This window comes from Lagenorhynchus albirostris, chromosome 12 (genome assembly GCF_949774975.1).
Source record: "Lagenorhynchus albirostris chromosome 12, mLagAlb1.1, whole genome shotgun sequence".
In the NCBI taxonomy this organism is placed as follows: Eukaryota; Metazoa; Chordata; class Mammalia; order Artiodactyla; family Delphinidae; genus Lagenorhynchus; species Lagenorhynchus albirostris.
In genome coordinates, this window is record NC_083106.1 from 66355695 (window position 1) to 66377985 (window position 22291).

The 22291-nt window shown below is 43.2% G+C and overlaps 3 protein-coding genes across 3 annotated transcripts in view; 2 read left to right on the forward strand and 1 right to left on the reverse strand.

Moving 5' to 3' along the window:
* MDN1 (midasin AAA ATPase 1) overlaps positions 1-15458 on the forward strand; it is a 154869-nt gene extending 139411 nt beyond the window's left edge. Inside the window, exons 91-102 of the mRNA XM_060168184.1 lie at positions 1145-1246; positions 2271-2466; positions 3965-4135; positions 5738-5901; positions 6620-6709; positions 8013-8128; positions 8762-8936; positions 10348-10421; positions 10513-10627; positions 11471-11534; positions 12998-13140; positions 13954-15458. Coding sequence (XP_060024167.1) covers positions 1145-1246; positions 2271-2466; positions 3965-4135; positions 5738-5901; positions 6620-6709; positions 8013-8128; positions 8762-8936; positions 10348-10421; positions 10513-10627; positions 11471-11534; positions 12998-13140; positions 13954-14142 — 1599 coding nt within the window. The 3' untranslated portion in view covers positions 14143-15458. The remainder of the gene's footprint in view (positions 1-1144; positions 1247-2270; positions 2467-3964; positions 4136-5737; positions 5902-6619; positions 6710-8012; positions 8129-8761; positions 8937-10347; positions 10422-10512; positions 10628-11470; positions 11535-12997; positions 13141-13953) is intronic.
* ANKRD6 (ankyrin repeat domain 6) overlaps positions 4433-22291 on the reverse strand; it is a 217670-nt gene continuing 199811 nt past the window's right edge. The window contains exons 17-19 of the mRNA XM_060168181.1: positions 19434-20579; positions 18838-18982; positions 4433-6219 (exon numbers count right to left, since the gene is read on the reverse strand). Coding sequence (XP_060024164.1) covers positions 20574-20579 — 6 coding nt within the window. The 3' untranslated portion in view covers positions 4433-6219; positions 18838-18982; positions 19434-20573. The remainder of the gene's footprint in view (positions 6220-18837; positions 18983-19433; positions 20580-22291) is intronic.
* Positions 17290-22119, forward strand: LYRM2 (LYR motif containing 2). Its single transcript, XM_060168183.1, has 3 exons — positions 17290-18393; positions 18888-19028; positions 19482-22119. The coding sequence occupies exons 1-3, from the start codon at positions 18100-18102 to the stop codon at positions 19560-19562; spliced, it is 516 nt and encodes a 171-aa protein (XP_060024166.1). The 5' UTR covers positions 17290-18099; the 3' UTR covers positions 19563-22119.

Genomic DNA, 22291 nt, shown 5'->3' on the forward strand with positions numbered 1-22291 from the left:
GCATTTCATTACTTTAGCAAGTCTTCATCGTGGCCCTATAAGATAGATATTATTGTTCTTTGTATGTTCTCCATTTTATTTATTTATTTTTTTTTTTTAAATTTTTTTCGGTACGCGGGCCTCTTACTGTTGTGGCCTCCCCCGTTGTGGAGCACAGGCTTCGGACGCGCAGGCTCAGCGGCCATGGCTCACGGGACTAGCCGCTCCGCGGCATGTGGGATCTTCCCAGACCGGGGCATGAACCCACGTCCCCTGCGTCGGCAGGCGGACTCTCAACCACTGTGCCACCAGGGAAGCCCTATTTTTTTATTTTTTAAGAACACTTTTCTTTTTCTTTTATTTAGTTTTGGCTGCGTTGGGTCTTCGTTGCTGTGCACGGGCTTTCTCTAGTTGCAGCGAGTGGGGTCTACTCTTCATTGTGCACGTGCTTCTCATTGCAGTGGCTTCTCTTGTGGAGTTGTGGCACATGGGCTCAGTAGTTGTGGCTCTTGGGCTCTAGAGCGCAGGCTCACTAGTTGTGGCGCACAGGCTTAGTTGCTCCGCGGCATGTGGGATCTTCCTGGACCAGGGATGGAACCCGTGTCCCCTGCATTGGCAGGCGGATTCTTAACCACTGCGCCACCAGAGAAGTCCCTACGTTCTCCATTTTATATCTGAGTTAAATAAGCTCCAGTAAAGTTAAATGACAGTCTCCAGAGTACCCAGCTGGTTGGTGATGAAGCCTGGTTTCAAATTGAGGTCTGTCCCAACTTCAGATTAAGCCATTACCTCCTGTAGACAAGGAACTAACGAAGGCCCGCAAGAGGGTAACAGACTCAGGTCTAGATGCTCTCATTTCTGCCCACAGGCCAAGCCTTAGTCATGGGTGAGTTCCAGAGCAGGCAGGCAGGTATGGTCACAGTTGTCCCTTGGGGTCCAAGAAGGATTGATTCCAAGACCCCCCTGGATACCCAAATCCGAGGCTGCTCAAGTCCCTTATGTAAACTGGCGCAGTGCAGTGGGCCCCCCGTGTCCCCGGATGTAGAGTGCCAACTGCATGTGACTGTGAGATGAGAATGGTGAGACGAGTTGTACACAGTGCAGTCAATAACCAGATGCTTGCACAGCTTCCTCCACCTCATTCTTTGTGGCTTGGATTTCACAGGAACACGGCAGTGGAGCTGCGGATGCAAACCAGGCAGAAGGCCATGAATCCAACTTCATTGCCCGGTTGGCCTCTCAGAAAAACACCAGGAAAAACACACAGGTCTCTATCACTCTTCACCTAAACTTAGGTGAAGGCTGCATGTAAAATGATGTTCTAAATGTAATGGTTTTAAAAAAAAAAACACCAAATTCCCAGACTTTGCTGTCTCACCATGATGTCAGCCTTGGTGAGCAGACCAGGACTGTGGGGCTTTCCCAGCTGGGGCTTCTTCCCTGTGTGGGGACAGACACACACACACAGACACGTACACAAGACACAGAGACACAGACACATGCACACACACAGACACGCACACACAGACACAGATGCACACATGCACGCATGCACGCACACACACACCCTTATCATGTTAAGTTCTTATTATGGAGCCTAAAAACCAGGTGTTGTGTGTTGTTGCCAAGGACTAACCAGTCTTAACTCTGTTCACTGTCCATTCTCTTTTGTGTTTTATTTTTAAATTTTTTAAAATTTAATTTGATTTATTTATTTTGGCTGCACTGCATAGCTTGCGGGATCTTATTTCCCCAACCAGGGATTGAACCCAGGCCCCAGCAGTGAAAGTGACAAGTCCTAACCACTGGACTGGCAGGGAATTCCCTCTTTTGTGTTTTAAAAATAAGGCTTTTTAAAATGGGGTATTATTCATGCATGTGATACAAAATTAGTGTATAGAAACCAATCCCCTAAAAAGCTTCCATTTTATTCCTGTCTTCAAGCCACCCAAGGGACTATCCTCAGAGCATATTGGTGCTGCCAGTCTTGTCTTCTCTCTAAGAGACTTTCTGCATATGTAGTATATGTACGGATGTTTGTGTGTGTGCACCTCCCTGTGTGAGAGTGTTTCTTTGCCTCTTTGCCTTTGTTCCAGGTATAAAAGTATATCATAGAGATTGCTCTGTATATGTATTTAGAGATCTTCCTATTAACAGCTTCACTGAAATCCACTCTTGTCTGGTACACCTGATTAACTTAATCAGCCCCCTGAGGATAAATATTATGATTATTTTTACTATTTTTGCCATTACAGACAAGGTTCTGATGAATTTCCTCATATTTCCCGCAGAGTTTTAAGAGGAAACCTGGGCAGGCCGACAACGAACGCTCCATGGGTGACCACAATGAGCGTGTGCACAAGAGGCTGAGGACTGTGGACACGGACAGCCACACCGAGCAGGGCCCGGCCCAGACCCAGGCAGAGGACGCGGAAGCATTTGAGCACATTAAACAGGGTAGCGAGCCCTATGACGTACAGACCTATGGTATGATTCAGGGAAGGCTTCTCCTTTGCTTACTGAGCTCTGTGAGTGCTTATGCTGTGTGCCCACCAGGTGTTCTTAAAAGTCATCTTAGGAGGGAGGGGAAATGGCTTTTTAAACTAGTTTCCTTCTAATAAGAACTGTGCAGAAATACAGTTTGTTTTTGATATAAAGATATCTGTAGCCAAGTGCAGGGTTTCAGTGTTCAGGGTTCTGGGTCTAGTGTAGGCCTTTTAAATACCTTTGGTAATGGCTGGCCGCATCCAGACCCAGCACTGATCTCAGGGATTCTGAGTAGTGGACATTCCTTCATAATCACCCGGCAATGATAGGAGCTGTGAACTTGAAATCTGTGTTTCAAGAAAGGAGAGAGGACTTCCCTGGTTGGCACAGTACTTCCCTGGTTGGCACAGTGGTTGAGAATCTGCCTGCCAATGCAGGGGCACGGGTTCAAGGCCTGGTCCGAGAAGATCCCACATGCCACGGAGCAACTAAGCCCGTGTGCCACAACTACTGAGCCTGCACTCTAGAGCCCGCGAGCCACAACTACTGAAGCCTGCGTGCCTAGAGCCTGTGCTCTGCAACAAGAGAAGCCACCGCAATGAGAAGCACATGCACCGTTACAAAGACTAGTCCCCGCTCACCACAGCTAGAGAAAGCCCGCACGCAGCGATGAAGACCCAACGCAGCCATAAATGAACAAACAAACAAGGAGAAAAAAGATCTCAGCATAGAAAGGGAGTAGTCAGTCGTCACTCAGTCTCCGCTTCAAGTTCTCTTGGTAACTTTTCACTGTTTCGTTCCTAATATGTAAGCTGGTGTTGGTAATGTGTACTGTGAGGATGGTACAAAAATACTGCTCTGCTGTGGATTACTCTTTTCTCCCCCTGTCCCCACTTTTAAGAAAAGTGAAGCAATACAGTGATGGCTGCCACGCATGGAGCGTTTACCTTGTGCCCAGCACCATTCTGAGCCTTTGCAGCATGATCATGGAGTTCCTCTGACAGTCTTTACCAGCTAGGATGTCTCCATTTTATAGATCAGCACACTGAGGCCAAAGATATTTAAGAACTTGTCCAAGATCACGATGCTGGGATTCCCATGCTGATCTTTCTGTGCCCTGTGTTTTACTTTATCACTACAGGTTTTCCACCCATAACTTGGCAATGAGGATGATTCCATTAGCTGCTCTGAGTCACGTGCCTGGCATGTTTATTCTGGTTCAGTCTCTGGTCATAGCAATAAAAACCCAGCTAAACATCCAATCTATGGTCACATGTATAGTTACACTGTATCCTTGAAGCTTCTGGCTGGGGGGCGAGGTGGGGGAGTGTTAAGCACTTACATCAGTAGGTCACAAACAAGCCAAGTACTGTGTCCAAGCCACATAACCAGTCAGGGGCAGAATCTTGGGAAGTACGAATGACCAAAAGCACACCCACTCGTGATGGCTTTGTCTGCAGAGAGCTGACCTTTTCACGTGTGTGCACTTTGTTGGCAGATGTGGCTAGCACGGAGCAGCAGCAGTCTGCAAAGGACCCCAGCAAGGCTTGGGAAGAGGAGGAGACAGAGGACGCCTCCGCGGGCACGGGGGAGCAGGAGGAGCTCTGCGCAATAGACCCAGAGCAGCTGGAGTCCCAGGAAGCCAGGTCGGGGCGCACAGCTGGGCCGGGTGAGTCCTGCAGTGAGCACACCCTCCTGCCTAAGCTCTCCGACTCACAGAAGCCATTTCTCTGGTGCTGCAGTCGCGCTTGGTCACTTCTTTCCCCATCCTAACCCATGGCTTAGAGATTCATTTGCCCATAATTTCCCTGTACATGTTTCATTTGGGAGTAGGAAGGTGGAAGGTGTTACAGGACACTGTCCTTCACAGACACCCTTGAAACTTGAGTTTCAGACAAAATCCCAGCAGTCTTTATTATTTTTTTATTTTATTTATTTTTAAAATCTATTATTTATTTTTGGCTGTGTTGGGTCTTCGTTGCTGTGCACGGGCTTCCTCTAGTTGCAGCGAGCAGGGGCTACTCTTCCGTTGTGGTGTGCGGGCTTCTCACTGCAGTGGCTTCTCTTGTTGCAGAGCATGGGCTCTAGCGCGCAGGCTCAGTAGTTGTGGCGCATGGGCTTAGTTGCTCCGCGGCATGTGGGGTCTTCCCAGACCAGGGCTTGAACCCGTGTCCCCTGCATTGGCAGGCCGATTCTTAACCACTGCCCCACCAGCAAAGCCCAACCCAGCAGTCTTTTTTAAATATGTAGAAGAAAACAGAATAGTACACATGCTCCAGTATGACCAGAAGATATATTCTTTTTTTTTTCTTTCTTATTTGGTTGCACTGGGTCTTAGTTGCGGCTCACTGCCTCCTTAGTTGTGGCACACATCTGGGATCGAGTTCCTTGACCAGGGATCGAACCTGGGCCCCCTGCATTAGGAACGCAGAGTCTTATCCACTGTGCCACCAAGGAAGTCCCCCAGAAGATATATTCTTGATTATTAGAGAAACAGTATTTTTAATTATATGAAAATATACTATATTTAAACATTTTATTTAAAGAAATGTTTAAAGAAATAGAATAGGGGAAGTGCATGTGAGAAGGTAACAAAACTTCTTACATACAGTTCCATTTCATAGCTGACCAAGTGCTATTACAAGGCTGTTTTGTTTTTTAAATTCAACACATGAAAAAATAGCTTTATCAGCAGTGGTATAAGTGGAAATTCAAAAGAACTTGCTAAATTCAAAAACTTTTCCTTCTGCTTCCGTCTTCTCAGGGGCGTTAGAACTGCTGACTGCCTGGCTGTTACAGGACAGTGGGAAAGGCATAGGTCTGTGTTTAGACCTTTCTAGATTCAAATCCAGACTTTCTCTTACTTTATAGGTTGAGGCAAATTTGTCTTCTTTGTCTCAGCTTCCTCATCTATAAAATGGAGCTATGATGTTATTTTAGTTTTTGGTTCTGTCAAAGTTCTGCATGCACATAGTTTATTTATTTATTTGCATGAACATAGTTTAATGGATCACACGGTTCTGTGAGGCTTGTCAGGGTAAAACAGTCTCCCCCTACTTCTGCCTCCCGGAACAGCCGCCTTCCATATCAGGGTGGGAAGAGGGGGAAGTTAAGGGAGTGAGAATTGGCAGACTGTGTCAGAGAGAAAGGACACGTGGAGCCGAGGTGTTAATGTGCTGGGGAGTGAATGAGTGAAGTCTGAGTAATTGTTAGGATTGACACGTGACTGTGAAGGTTGAGTCTTCATGTTGACATTATGGTGTGAGAACAGGCTTTGAAGAGATGGAGATGGAGACCCAAACTGTTAACACAGAGGAAGACCAAGACCCCAGGACAGACACATCCCACAGGGAGACAGAGAATGAGAAACCAGAGAGAAGCCGAGATTCGACTATTCATACAGCCCATCAGTTCCTTGTGGACACGATTTTCCAGGTACTAAAACTTTCACAAATTACTACTTCAATAAGTTGACAAAACATAATTATAAGTTGCTTTTAAACAACTTAAGACATGTTTGTCTTAAGAACTTTATGTAGCATCTGGTTGTTTTGGGGTATCATATCCTTATCAGTCTTTTAAGGAGTACTGTTGGTACGACGTGTTCTCTGAGCAGATAATACTTCTAACAGTTAATCCCAGGGTCACCGTGGGTGGTCGGTGTCCTGACCTGGCCACGATGGTGGGTCTTGTCCTTGGACCTCTGGCTCTCACATCTACTCCTCTCATATCCACCAGCCTTGTGTGAGGAGCCTGCAGGACAGTTAAGTTTATGTTGGTTAAGTAGTAAGAATCGTAAGAATCGTTGACTTAATGCCTGCATTTAGGAAGAGCCTAAATTAACTGAGTTGTCCCTAATTCTTTGACTTAATTATAGTCTAGATTAATTAAAGAATATTTTCATTATTGATATCTTCCTGGGTATTTTGTTTTACTGGGATGGATTTATTAAATGTTAATATTTCCTTTATTCATTTTGCCTCTACATAATGAGAAGGAGAAGAATGGTTGTCTGGTGTCTTAATTGTGCCATTAAATTTGCTCAAGTTTTGCATCTCAGGGGGAGTTCGTACTGCAGGGAATAAGGCAACCAGGTATAGTGAGTTGGTGATTCCAACCTGGGTCTCCTCTATCCGTGGCTTTTCCCTTTTAGCCCTTCTTAAAAGATGTCAATGAACTAAGACAGGAGCTGGAGAGACAGCTGGAAACATGGCAGCCACACGAATCTGGAAACCCAGAAGAAGTAAGTCACTGGTGTTTTTATAAAATATCCTGACTTTTGTTTTTTAAGGTACAGGAAACTTAATAGATTCTTAACTCCAATTACCTTGGTCAAAGCGACCGAGTATATGGAGAATATAATTATAATTCTGAAACCTACATCTATCCATTGTTTTCTGCCTGGTTTTCCACTAGATCTGTAGCTTAATTAAAACAGAGAGAAACTGGTGTGTTTAATTCTTTAACTTCCACTGCTCAATCTGTAATGGATGTAATAGATGTGACAGTGGTTGAAACATGGGGCAAAAGTCTATACTGTGTCACTCTCTGAATAGGCCACCTGGAACATTGCCAGCTGATATAATATGGCAGTGTAGATAAACCAGATGTTTCCTTTTCAATGACCTTGCATCCTAAATTTACTAATATTTACTAAATACACATTTTAGTTTTGTATCTCTTATCATTATTCTCACCACATGTATTGACTGCTCTGCCATAATTGGCAAAAAAAAAAAACTAACCATGGAGCTTTGTATTCAGGAAATAAGCACACTGCTGAGTGTTACTTGAGAGGTTTGCACTCGTCACTTTTGTTTTTGAAACATGAGCCTGAGAGACCATGATTAAGTGGCTGGATCTCCTGGCACCAAAATTACCCATCATGGCCCCCTCTCCATGTGAAGGGTACACATTATATACTCCTCATAGGTGATGTGAATAAGGCATTGATTTGGTCATGAATTCCAGTATTTTATTACCTTATTTTCTCATTGGAACTACGAGTTGTGGCTTTGGTGGAAGAGGAGACATTTTATTTATTTATTTATTATTTTTAATTATTTTCTTTTTAAATTTTATTTATTTTTGGCTGCATTGGGTCTTCGTTGCTGGGTATGGGCTTTCTCTAGTTGCAGCAAGCAGGGGCTACTCTTTGTTGCAGTGCACTGGCTTCTCATTGTGGTGGCTTCTCTTGTTGCAGAGCACAGGCTGTAGGTGTGCGGGCTTCAGTAGTTGTGGCTCTCGGGCTCTAGAGTGCAGGCTCAGTAGCTGTGGTGCACGGGCTTAGTTGCTCCGTGGCATGTGGGATCTTCCCGGACCAGGGCTCGAACCCGTGTCCCCAGCACTGGCAGGCGGACTCTTAACCACTGTGCCACCAGGGAAGCCCAGGAGGAGACATTTTAAACCAGGTGAATCAGACAGCAGTTTGACAAGAGAGGCAGGTTGTTTTCTACTGCTTTGTTTCAGGCCTTCATCTTGCTGTAATGACTTTGGTTGGCTCCAGCCTACTAAGGGTAACTTACATGTTGTTGCTGTTGTCACAGGAGAAGGTAGCAGTGGAGATGTGGCAGAGTTACCTGGTCTTAACTGCACCTCTTTCACAACAGCTGTGTGAACAGCTTCGTCTCATATTAGAGCCTACCCAGGCTGCCAAGCTGAAGTAAGTCTTCTCCATTGGATGCACTCATGGTACCCTGGAAAGATGGCAGTGCCACCTTTTCTGCTGAGCTTATTAGCACGTAACAGCTATGGTGTTGGCGTCTAGGTTGCCACTTGTGCTGCACAGGCTCTAGTATGGCGTTCCTTACCTTGTTGCCATTTTATCATCTCTACCACAGAAGTTTCTGTGAAGTTCAGTATGAATGCACTTTCTGTGACTAGTTAGTTAATACCTGATGGGAGAATTGGCTGAGCCTTTGGGTGTGTGTGCTGCTCACCCTCTACATGTTGGATCACTCAATTGCTGCATGCGTCACTCACCTAGATCTTTCCAAAGATGTGTCCAGAAGCGTGGTTTCAGAACACAAAAGAGAATCCAAGACTTAATATTCAATGCAAACATTTTTTTTCTTTTTAGAAAGTATTTTAAATTTTCTAAAAGGACCTAATTATTCTTGCCACATACATGTCCAGTGTGTCTGCTGCTGATCAAGAAGATCCCAGCCCTTAATAATCTCAATGGACAGTAACACTTCATTGTGCCAGGTTACTGGTTATTTGGTATCACTGGTTATAAGTTATTGTTACTGTGATTTTATCCTTAATCTTGCTCCTGTTTGGTTAAATTTAACAGAGGAGATTATCGAACTGGGAAGCGACTGAACATGCGGAAGGTCATTCCATACATTGCCAGTCAGTTTCGGAAAGACAAGATTTGGCTTCGAAGGACCAAGCCCAGTAAACGGCAGTATCAGATTTGCCTGGCTGTCGATGACTCCTCTAGCATGGTAGACAACCATACCAAACAGGTGAGGAGGAGAAGCGTAGTGGCAGTTTGATGGGCCACCTGAATGTTTTAAATATGTTCTGGCTAAAAAACACTTTGAAATACCAGTTAGTTTGTTCTGAGAATATGAGACCATATTTGAGGAGATATAAGATTTAAAAAGTTCAAAGGGGCAATTTCAGGATGTCTCAAAAAATTTTGGTGTCTTACTGCTGTAGGTCGTTTAGATTGTTGTGTTTCTTAGCATGGCCATGCTATTGTCTAGTTGCAGAGTAAGTAAATTTGTCAGTGTTTACTTTCCACTGAATGAATGTACTATATTCTTTTAAGACCATGCACAACGTAATATCTGAATATCCCTGATTTTTTTTTTTTTTTTTTTTTTGTGGCGGTACGCGGGCCTCTCACTGTTGTGGCCTCTCCTGTTGCGGAGCACAGGCTCAGCGGCCGTGGCTCACGGGCCCAGCTGCTCCGCGGCATGTGGGATCTTCCCGGACCGGGGCAGGAACCCGTGTTCCCTGCATCGGCAGGTGGACTCTCAACCACTGCGCCACCAGGGAAGCCCTGAATATCCCTGATTTTTTAAGATGTCTTCAGTACACGTTTCTTTACGTCTGTGTAGAGTTAGTGTTCTATCAGTAGTAACAAGGCTTAGGAGCCTGGGTGGAGTTATGACCCCCCCACTCCCCCCGCTGTCAGGGATGTGGAGAGTGGGGGGGTCTTCGCAGTGATGCTGTTGCCCAGCACAAGTCAGCGAGCAGCCTGAAGGCTGTGCACAAGCTCTGCTGGAAAAAGTGTAACCTCTGCACCTGTGTTCAGGTCTCAACTCCCCACTTAGCACCGCATGACTTTGGACAGTTCATTTTGTGAGTTTTACCTTCTGAAAAAATGATTATAACAATACTTACTCAAGCTCAGAGCTGTTATGAGACTAAGTGAAGTCATGTATGCAGAGCACTCAGTTTAGTGCCTGGCACTTGATGCATGTTCAACAGATGTTAGTTGCTACAAGTGTCGTCATCTTTTTAACTGAATTTAAATTCTGAAACTATACTGTCATTTATGCATAGTTTAGAATAAATCGGTTTTAAAAATCTTTTACCCGTGAGAGATTACTTTATAGTGAAAAAAGGGGGAAGAAACCTTAAAAATTTATGGACCAAATTTCTCAAATCGCTTTTACTGAATGATGTCTAGAGCAGACCTTTCCTACTAGTATAAAGGATATTGGGTTTCGGCGCTTGTGCTGTTAGCCAGGGCCTAAGCCACCAAAGCCTCTGAGTTGGTTGTGAATAGCCATATTGATGTTGTTCCCCTGTGTGCCATAACAAAAAAGGAGTGTTTTCTGTGGGAATCTTGGTATAAAAAAGGTTGAAAGGCATTGGTGTAGAGGATATTCCGATTTCTTCAACCCTTCACTTTCTGTTTCACAGCTTGCCTTTGAATCTCTGGCTGTGATTGGAAATGCTCTAACCTTTCTGGAAGTGGGTCAGATTGCGGTGTGCAGGTAAGAGTGCCTTTTAATCCCATTGGGAAAACCAGCCTTTTTCTGCATGACAAAAAATAACTCCCATTGTATTTGGGTTTTCTCCCCCAAGTTTTGGAGAGTCCGTAAAGCTGTTACACCCATTCCACGAACAGTTCAGTGATTACTCAGGGTCCCAGATTCTGCGGCTCTGCAAATTCCAACAAAAGAAAACCAAGATTGCTCAGGTATGCTGATGACTTCAGATGTCTTCTGCAGTTGTTTTATGGTATAGGAGAGACATAATTTTTAGAACTCCCTCCTCCCCAGTATGGTAAAATTTACAAAAGAGAATAGTCCTGAGCCTCAGCCGGTGTACCACTGGAGTAGAATCTCCCGTGGCATGCCATTATTAAACAGGATGTGATCTCTCTTTCTCAGTTTTTCAAAGATCATTTGACTTTGCATCATTGATTTTCTGGCTCCCTATTTTGAGAGGTTTGGAACATTTTGGAAAAATGAACCACCTCCCAGTACCCTTATCAAGTGGGTCAAGGCCAATTTCTCTCTACCATTTAGCCTAGAGAAGATGATGTGAAATAAAGCCAGTGCTTGCTCGGGATGGCGTACGTTCTAAACACAGCATATGGGGTAACAATTCTGTCCTCCTGGTTCCTGCCGTAATTTAGCCTCCTTCACGTTACACTGGATATTTTATGTTTTCTTGCCTTCTTTTTTTTGCTCAGCTGTTTTCCTTTCTTGAAAGAAGACAGCTCTTTGGTTCATTTGGGGGTTACTGACTTCTTGTTCCCCAGAGGAAGTGTTTCTTTTCCTTTGGGGTGTCTCGTAGAACACTAGTGGGGTATATGCCAGGGACGCAGGTCTTGTCTGTGCTTGAGAATGCCAGCACCCAACGTAAATGCCAAGTGCAAGGATTGTCAGTCCTTTACGGATGGATGGAAGGGACAGTTTGCTTGCTATAGATTTGAGATGGTTATCTGATAATCACTTAAGTGCCAGCAGTAATTTCAGTCTCTGTGATAGTGGGAAGAGAGCTTAAATAGTTTTCTAATTGTCTATTTCTGGTTTAGTTTCTAGAGTCTGCAGCCAATATGTTTGCAGCCGCTCAGCAGCTCTCACAAAACATCAGTCCAGGTGAGCTGCGTTCTTTGGTCTTTGCTAATAACACACTTTTCTTTTCTCGTACTGTTTGCAAGTTGCTTTTCATCTCAGTGTACCTATCACCATCTTTTAAAGTGTAAGCTCTATAGGAAAACACATAAACAGGGGATGATGCAGAGGTATTAAACATTCATGGAATTTTTTACTCACCTGTTCATTCATTCAGAAATTTTTATTGAACCCATACTCAAGAGGCTTATAATCAAAGGAGAAGGTAGACACCAACTAGTTTGTAATTAACTAGTAATATATTTGATAGATTTGAGTTCAATTGTGAATGAAAGGAGTAAGGGTGTGTGGAATTAAATGTAAAGAGTATTCTTCAATATTTTAATAACAAAGGAAAATGGAGAAGGACATAATTCAGAAACCAGCTAATCCATCCATGATTGATTTGGAGCTTTTGCAGCACACCAGTTCTTTAGCCTTCCCCTGAATCCTCAATTCTGATTGTACCATGGGAAGACTTCCCTTTGAAGCAGGTCATTCACGCCTCTCAACACTTGCTAACCTTCCCTGACAGAAGACAGCCTGCCTTTAAGCACAACAGTCTTTCACTGGAAAATATGCTAAAAATATAATATGCTAAAAATTTTAATACATTTTTATTCACTGGTCATGTTAGTGGTCCCTTCTATTTAAGTTTTTGTTTAAATTTCTATTTAAGTTTTTTTTCAAGAAAAAAACAATTTAGGTACAAGAAATTGACAGAAATCTGAAGCTAATAGACAATGACTGAAAGTTGGAAGATACAGTTCTAGGTTTCTGATCTGGGCACTTTCTTCTAATGGTCTACTCAGGACTGCTCTTTTTATACTTCATATCCATAAACATATATTTTAATTCTCACATGTTGCTGTACAATGAAGTTGATCTAAATGTGACATTCCCCAAGGCACTACTGGGAAATTGTTTTATTGACAGAAGTTTTGTATGTCTTTGTGCAGCCTTGTCTGTGACTCACACGTTCAAAGTAATAGATCTAATTGGAGGCCGCCTTTATTTGTGCCCAGAATTCACCAGTTTCAGAGAACTGCTTGGTTTTGATAGCACAGAGAAAGCCTGCACTAATTTGTCTTACTGTCCGCAGTTTACTTATTTTTGGCTGCGTTGGTCTTCATTGCTGCGCGCAGGCTTGCTGTAGTTGCGGCGAGCAGGGGCTACTCTTCCTTGTGGTGCGCAGGTTTCTCATTGCAATGGCTTCTCTTGTTGCAGAGCATGGGCTCTAGGCGTGCAGGCTCTAGAGCGCAGGCTCAGTAGTTGTGGCACACGGGCTTAGTTGCTCTGCGGCAGATCTTCCTGGACCAGGGCTCAAACCTGTGTCCCCTGCACTGGCAGGCGGATTCTTAACCCCTGCGCCACCAGGGAAGTCCCTGTATGTAGTTTGAGTTGTCATTTGAGTTGAGTTGTCCCTCTGCTGTTATGTTCTACTACAGAAACTGCACAGCTCCTCCTGGTGGTCTCTGATGGACGCGGCCTTTTCTTTGAGGGCAAAGACAGAGTCCTAGCAGCAGTTCAGGCCGCCCGGAATGCTAACATCTTTGTCATTTTTGTTGTGTTGGACAATCCCAGTTCACGGGTGAGTGATTACTAAAAGCCACTTTTCTGGGGATTCCCTTCAAGTTGTTCTATCTGAAGAATGGCCTGGGTCTCACAGTCATACCGATAACACGTATAACATTCATGGCATCCTGAAGGGCACTGTTCTAGGCATTTTATAATTATTTTCTCATATAACCGAGCAGTAACTCAGTGATGTAGGGATGGTTATTCCCACTCTACAGTGAAGGACAGAAGCACAGAGGTTGTAGGTAATGAAAAGGAAGCCAGTATTCAGACTGACTCAGTCTGTCCTTTTAACCACTTTCTGTGCTAACTAGTACTCTGGTGGGTCATCTCCCTCTGCACAGCGTCGCTGCAGGTATCGCAGCCTCGATGATGGGCCCTGTCCGTTGGAAACATAGACCAACCTTTCCAAGTACTTGGATCTCAGCAGTGCCCTCCTCAAAGGAGTCACTACATGAAAGATGTCCACGGCGTGGTCTGTTCCCGGGGAAGTACTGTCTCTGCAGGTCACATTGAGGCCTGGATAGCAAGCTGAAAATTTAATGTGAATTATTCCAAGTAGAGAATAGGAAATACCATTGTAGGGAAATCAGGTTTGCTTATCTACCCCTTTCCTTCCCTTTTAGTGGCCATTCTCCTGGAAGGGGTGCTCAGAAAGAGATCTGCTGCCTCCTTATTAAGAGTTCTGTTTTACTTAGTGATAAGAGCTATTTTTACAAGCAGGAATTAGACATGTGAGACCTAAAAATTGTCTGCAAAGGAGATCATAAAAGAGCTAGCCAAGGACACTGATTTAGTTTTATTTCTAAATTTTTTTTTTTGCCAGGATTCTATCTTGGACATCAAGGTACCAATATTTAAAGGGCCTGGAGAGATGCCTGAAATCCGATCCTACATGGAAGAGTTCCCATTCCCGTTCTATATAATCCTACGCGATGTGAACGCACTTCCCGAGACGCTCAGCGATGCTCTCAGGCAGTGGTTTGAGCTGGTGACAGCCTCTGACCACCCGTAGAACAGAAGGAACACAGTCCTAAGTGAGACTTTGCGGTCAGAATGTCACACTGCTTGCCGGGTTCTCCCCTTTGGACAACTGTTTCTGAACTCCCAGCTCAAAAATGGTATTTAATCTTAGATTTGATTTATAAACGTTCACCCAACAGCTACAAAAAATTTTATTGCAACATTTTACAACACGATTTCAGAGCCTAGAGAAAACTCATGCTCCCTGCTGTGCCTGGGCGCCAGTGCTTGTAATAAACTTGGGGTGAAGGAACAGCAGCAGCAGGTGTCTGGGCTCGTACCTGGGGTGGGGGGTGGCGCTGCCCTTCGGGCTCGTCTCAGAAGTCCTGGCCCAAGAGGAGGCTGCACCCCACCCTTGGTGCCCAGCTGCCTGCCTTCCCTCCCAGGGACCCTGGACACCTCCATGAGGAGATGCTGCTGGAAGCATGGGACTGTGCCAGGCCTCTGGGCAAAGGACTAAAGGGAACTTCCCTTTTGACCCTGCGCTAATAAGGCTTGGCCTTGCGAAGCCCACAGTGTGTACCCGAAAGCTGTCAAGTGGCTAAGGCAGCTGCGGGTTTTTTTTTTAGAGAGTCTGTGTTTTTTTTTACTGTGCTTCTTATGAAAGGAACTAACTTCTCTACGAGGGGAGGAGGCTTGTGGTATGTGTGTTTTTTTATAAAGCAGACATCATGGGAGCCCAAATCATCAGAAAATGACCCTTGGGCCATGTATGAATGAAAGGGCTTTTCAGTGTCCTCCCCTTCACCTTTGCTGCTTCGGGAGACTATGCAATGATGGAAGGATGATTTTTCCTTTATTTATTTCATTCTCTCTGTGCCATAGTTCCTGCTGTTGTAGTAATTTATTTCTTTAGTTTGTTTTTTCTTAACAGTTAAGAGGAAGAATCATTCCTCACACTGATTTCAAGTTGAACTGAGCCTGTCTTAGGCTGGAAAAGAAGTGCTGTATCAGAAGAACTAAGCAGCCACATCTTTTTTTCCAGTCAAAAATCCATTAACAATAGTTTTTAGGCAGTTTTTACTTGGCCAAAAAGCAGTGCTTGAATACTTAACTGTGTGCTGTGTTCTCGTTAAGCTCTGTCAGATGTTCTTTCGTAGACAACATGCCATGACGTAATCATCTATCTCCGTGTCTGTTATCAAGTTACACTGTGAAGTGTGCCACCCTTTTGAGGTGGTCCTCAAAGACAGTTTGCTTGTTGTTTAACCAGGTGTCCTAAAGCATGTACCTGAGGTTATATCATTTTTTATTCTAAAAAGCTATACAGCTTATATTCTGAAAATTATTAAAAAATATACCACTGTTGATGTAACTTGTGCTGCTCCAAGATGAAATCTGAGTGTAAGAGATGTATCACTGGCCAAAGCAGGAAGTTTAATCTTCCAGCAGGGAGGGAAGACACCAACATTATGACTGTGATGCGGTCCATCATATCTACCTTTAATTGACAGGACAAGCTAAGCTGAAGCATCCCAACTGATGTACCAGCATAGTGATTCTCTTGGCCCTGGGATAGCTAATAGGGTCTGGAACAGATGAATTTCAGTAAGCAAGTTACCCAAGAGTGCTAGCTTCAGTTTGTGCTGTGACAGGAAAAGGGTTGGGAAGCACAGGAGCAGACACAGGAGACCCATCAGGAACTGAGGGCGTTGGTTAGGAAGAGTGACATACCTGAGTCACTTAGAAGAAGCTACTGCGGGTAGGCTTGCTCTCTCACACACTCTCACTTGGAGCTCAACCTTTACATTTGCCTTACCTTCCTCTCCACCTCCATCCAAACCCCAATCTTATCCAGTCTAACTTCTGGATATTTACCTTATTCTGTCTTCCCTTTTGCTTCCCGCTGACTGCAGTGCAGCTGGAGCTCTCTTATAATGTAGCTTGAGGGGGACTTCCCTGGGGGTAAAGAATCCACCTTCCAATGCAGGGGACACAGGTTCGATCCCTGGTCAGGGAACTAAGATCCCACACGCCACGGGGTAGCGAAGCCTGCACACCTCAACTAGAGAGCCTGTGTGCCGCAAACTACGAGCCCACGCACCGCAACTAAGACCTGATGCAGCCAAAAAATTTTTTAATAAATATTAAAGTAAATAAAATGTAGCTTGAACTACTAATCACTTTGCTAGCTTCACTTAGTCATACTCACAACATCCAAGGAGATCTTTCTGAATTCCTATGAAGAAGGTACCATTTGTTGCTTCTTAGCACTACCTGCCTCCCCTGTCCCTTCTCTCCCAGCATCCCCACCACACTATTTGATCTGATCACAGCAAACCACACGGGCCTTGGAATCTGCCAGTGTTCCATGCATTCTTTGTCTAGAATTCTCTTACCCACTTGGCCTTTCTGACTTTGCCTAGCTCAGATAAGCCCTCCAGGAAGAATGAGCTCCCACAGTATGAGCCTTGACAACATCTATAAATACTACGTTGGACTTACGTCTTCCTACCCAAAGAGTGATTCTAAGGACAGGGGGCATATATGACTCATGACAGCATTACCAATGTCTAGCATGAGTGAATCTTTCTGGATGGGAAGAAAAAATAGTATAAAAATGTCAGTTCTCACTTTATAGATTCAACACATTCAAAATTTCAGTAACGATTCTAAGATGATTTAGAGGAAAATAATACAAAACATTTCTAAAGGTCATACAGACCATTAATAGAAGACTCTTACCAGATACTACAGGGGAGTATTCCTGCCTAATAATAAAACATACAACAACAAAGAAGTAAAAACGACCTGGATGAAATTATCCTGAGGGTTACTCAGAACCTAAAAGAATTTACCAGGAGTATCACAAATCCCAGGAATATGAATGAATTAGTTAATAAATGGTGCTGAAATTATAGTTTACAACTGGAAAAGAACTTATATCCCCATTATGCTATAAACCAAAATCCTAGATAAACATTAACAATGAAAATTTTTTAAAGCTCTGAAGGGGAGAAGATGAAATTGAAAAGGCTCAAAAGAATGGAAAATACACGTGACTATATAGAGACTTAAAGCTATAAAAGGAAAAGGATCAAAGTTTAAAAAAATATGGCAAACAGCCCATATAAAATTAGAATAAAAGTCTGGATCATCATAAAGGGACCAAAGTCATAACAATTCACAAAATAAGTGTAACTAAAAGTGGCAAGGGATATTTAACTTCACTACTATTTAAAAGAAAAAAAATCAATGAACTGCTAATTAGTAGACAAATTTTGAAATACGTGGTTATGGTATTAGCATCATTCACACAATGCCTGGTAATGTTCAAAATCTTCAGAGTGCTTATATGCGCCAGGTTCTGTTCTCAGTGCACTACATACAATACAGTACAACAGCTCTGGGGTAGATGCTGTTATTTCACTTTACAGACGAGGAAACACACCCACAAAAGTAGCCAGAAGTACACAACTGGGAAAAGGGAGCTCCAAGGATTCCAAGCAAGGCAATCAAGTAAATGCACAGTGAACGAACAGGTAATTGAACACTTTGGGCTGTATTTTAATTCAGAACAATCCTGTTTTTTTAAAGAAGGGATTCACTAACCCCTTACAGTTAATATAACCTAAGCGTAAGGAGTGTGTTGAGGGGAGGATAAAACGATTATGGGGGAAGAAAGCAAGGCGTAGGGATGTTTGGTTCCTCATTACTAGTTACACAAAATTCTCAAAACTGCAGTGGGACAACCATTTAAAGCCTTGTAACTAAGGACGATCATGAAGACTACAACGCCAGGAAAAATGCTCGCAGTAGAAAAGAACAGGGACAAGAACGAGAAAAGGGGACAAGCACAACACAAACTAAGAAATTAACTTTTAAATTTTTAGAATTTTTCACTATACGCACTAAATCTCAAAAAGAATATACTAAAATAGTTTTCTTCCCTCACCCCCCAAATCCTTTCATTTAATGAAACTTAACCACGTGTCAGGAACTGGGCTAAATGCCTCACCACCATCTCATTCTTACAACAACCTGTGAAGCAGGAACTGTTATCCTGTTTTCACGGATGAGCAAACTTAGGCTAAGACAAAGCGAAACTGCCTTGAGCTTCAGTTCCGACTGCCGGGCTCCCGGAGCCAGCGCAACTGTCGCCGGCGCCTCCCGGGAAACCGAGCTCGCCCCGCCCCGTCACCGCCCCACTTCCGCCCCTGCGCACTGGGGCTCTGGCGGACCGCGCTGTCTGGACGTGATGGCAGCTTCCCGCTTACCCCCAGCGACGCTAACGCTAAAGCAGGTACCAACTATCCTCACCGGCCTCTTACGGCAGCTTTACTGGGTCTGAGCTCGATTCTCTACCGCCCCCTGCACCCATTCTATAGAGGGGTCTCGGGGACTACTGGGGCGGACGACCCTGCGCGCGCCCCACTCTGATTGGTTCGGGCGGGGGGGCGGGGCTTCGCGCCGCCGGTGGGGGGGGGGGCCGACGGGAAGTGCAAGGGGGTTGGGGCTACTTTCCAGTCCTGGTGCAAGAGGCGGGTCGGGCTCTTGATCTTGAGCCCGGATCCCCACTGCCTAGGTGACTGCGGGAAGGACTGGTCTACTGCTTGTACTCTTGATTTTAAGTTTGACAAGGGAGTAAGGAGACAACGCAAACAAACTTCTTGCCGTTTTCTTAAAAGAAAAAAGGTGGTTTTCTTTCCCCTTTTCAAAATTGAGAACCAAAGAGAAAAGAGCCTACCGGGCTGACGATTGTGCAGCTGTAATTGCCATTTCTCCTCCCCTGTACAGTTCGTGAGAAGGCAACAAGTTCTCCTCCTCTACAGAAGGATTTTGCAGGCAATTCGGCAAGTTCCAAATGATTCTGATCGCAAATACCTGAAGGACTGGGCAAGGGAAGAATTCAAAAGAAACAAAAGTGCCACCGAAGAGGTGAGACCAAGATCATGGTGATGGTAGGCCCTGACCCTTTTGTACTGATTAGTGAGTTTTTAAAAAAAATTTGATAGATATCTTGGGATATGTCACTGAGATGGTATATCTTGATCATTGCTCTTGATGTTACTGATTTTTCACTTAACTGATATTTTAAATTTAACAATGTTTGCTATATCTACACTCTACAGTAGCACCACCCAACTTGTCTGTTAAACCACACACACACGAAAAGATAATAAATATTACAGCATGATGGTTTGGGAAGTATGTGTGGGGTGTATGAAAGCGTGCCAGACATTGTGTACCCCTAATTGTTAACTTTTGGCTTTCCTAAAGGGCATCAGTGCCAATTCTCAGTATTAGTTCCTAATTTTAACAAATAAAATGGTAGAGCTGTACCTTGTTTAACCAGTGAAAACAGTGACCAGATTTCACTTTCTTCTACAGGATACAATCCGGATGATGATTACTCAAGGCAATATGCAGCTCAAAGAGTTAGAAAAAACACTTGCTTTAGCCAGATCTTAACTACAGCATTATTCTGAAAGGTTTTCAAAGTCTCCATGTGTTTAGTTGAGCTTAGGCTCAACAGTGGGTAGCCCAAAGCCAAGTGAAACTATCTGTACATAGAGCCCTTGAGCAAAATATCAGAACATGGAGCATGGCATATCAGAGAGAGCCAAGAAAAGGGCATAAGAGCAATTGTCTTAGCACTGAAAACATACCTTTTATTTTGAAAATGTTCTTGGATATGTCAGCAGTTTTTGGAAGAAGCAAAAACCAGTACGATAGCACATAAAAAGATGTTCAACACCATTAATCATTAGGAAAATGCAAATCAAAACCACCAAGAGATACTATTTACATCCACTAGAATGGCTATAATTAAAAAGGAAGATAATTGCAAATGTTGGCGAGGATGAGGATGCGGAGAAACTGGAACCCTTAAACACTGCTGGTGGGACTATAAAATTGTGCAGCCACTTTGGAAAAAAGACTGTCAGTTGCCCAAAAGGTTAAACAGCATTATTCATAATAGCCAAAAAGTAGACCATCCAAATGCCCATCAGCTGATTAATGGATAAGTAAAACGTGGAATACCCATACAATAAAGTATTATTTAGCAAACAGAAAGGGATGGAGTACTGATACATGCTACACCTGGATGAACCTTGAAAACATTAAGTGGCCAGTCACAAAAGATCATGTATGGTATGATTCTATTTATATGAATGCACAACTCTGAATATACTAAAATCTGCTGAACTGTACATTTTACAGGTATGTGAATTATATCTGAATAAAGCCATTTTTCCCCAATTTTTTTGAAATATAATTGATATATAATATTGTGTAAGTCAATTAAGCTGTTTTAAAACTGTGAGGTATAGGGCTGGAGGTGTACTGACCTCAGGAGACACCATGGAGCTTCCTTGGAAAGTCCTTCTGCATTAACCCTCAGGGTTGTTGAGGTATGTTCTTCAGATGTGTTGCATCTGATACTCAAGAGGACTTTCCAAAAAGATCACCACTGGGAATCTAGAACTTTGTAGGAAAAAGAAGAAAGAGAAGTTTAACAAATGCACTGAAGCACCTACCAAGAAGAAGAGGCAACTCCTGGTCAAAACGAATGTGGTTACCTTAATATCCACATGGAAAGTAAAATAAATCATTAATTAAGGAAGCTCCTCAGTGCATTAGGTTCTCCTCCAGTGACAGGAAAAAACAGTTTGAAGAATACATTGGAGACAGAAGTTGACTTCAGGACACTTTTGAAAGAGACCAAATGTGTTTAACAGTTAATTTAGTGAAAGTGAAAGCTCGTGGAAGAGGCTGGGATTGGCAGTTCACCTACAGAACAAATCTAAAAAGTTAATCCAAGAATCAGAGTTAATCCAAGAATCTACATCTGAAAGATGTAGAAAAACTTTTGCAGGATAAACAGTGTCTACTGTTGGACCGTGTGCCATTGGAGAGGTGTAAACCAGTGGTGTGTCACTAACCTGCATTCCGAGCCACCCTTGCCCTTCCACAGCTCCAGAACCCACAAGACAAAAATAATGCTGAATACTCTGCCACCGGGGGATGGGCTAATCTAAAATGCTTACATAAGCCAATTTTCAGGTTTTTATATAGATGTACGTTAATCAAGCCATCTGATGAACAGAGGGGAAAGCATGTGTGAACAGTTTCTGAACAGAGAACCTTAGAAAGACTTACTCTTTTGTGTAGCATGATTGGCAAATACTCAAGTACAGGCTATCTAGTAAATCTAAAATCTTGAAGCTAAAAACCATCCTTTTATGAAGCGTGACAAGCAGTGACTTTGATGTTCTTCCTAGAAGCACTGTATGTGGAAGATGTAAGAGCATTTGTGGTTTGTATTTGCAAGAATCAAATACCACAGACTCTCCAAGAAAACCTAATGTGGGGTTTTGTTTTGATTTTGTTTAAGTGAATAAAACATGAAAATTTGAATTTTCATCTTCCAGAGACTAAGACTACTCTCGTGGACAAGCTTTTCCCTTCCTCTCTAAAGAACAGTTTAATTTTATTTGTTCACTTACATCTTTGCGTATCTCCTGAATTATAGGCCAAGTCCGTTGTTTAAGCCCAAGAGAAGATCTATTTAGCAATTTCTTCTCACATGTGGAACCATGGTCATTAAGATGTTGGCCAGAATAGAACGCTGGTGAAACACATTTTTTCATCATCTTCATCAGTATTTTGGATTAGGCAAATTTACTGTCTGGGTGTTCCCTGTAAACTAACTATACTGTTGTTTGAATGCCGAAGTTTTGTTCCTAAAGTTTAAGATGTCTGAATGTTCAACTAATGTATATTAACTACAATAAATGCATCTTTAAACCCCTTTATTATTATAATATCTATTATATTATCTAAATTATCAGAATTGTTTTAAATACAAAAGCTTTCTAGCATGAGAAGTGGCTAAGGCTATTACTTAACATATCGACTGCCCCTGTGTCATTTTTTTTCCCCTTTAAAGTGTGCCACTGAAGTTTTAAATTCGACAAGACGAGCTTACAAACCTGAAAATAAACTTGAGAGAACATCAAATAAATTCCCTGTCCAGGTTTTGTAATGATGACATACATCTACATTTATTAGGAACGCCTAGATCCATAGATTGTCAGTATTCAAAAGAACAAACCAAAAACAACTGAGCTTGATGGGCAGAACACACAGGGACTAAATGCATACTTTTGTTTTTCTGAGTGTTCCCATGTCAAGAA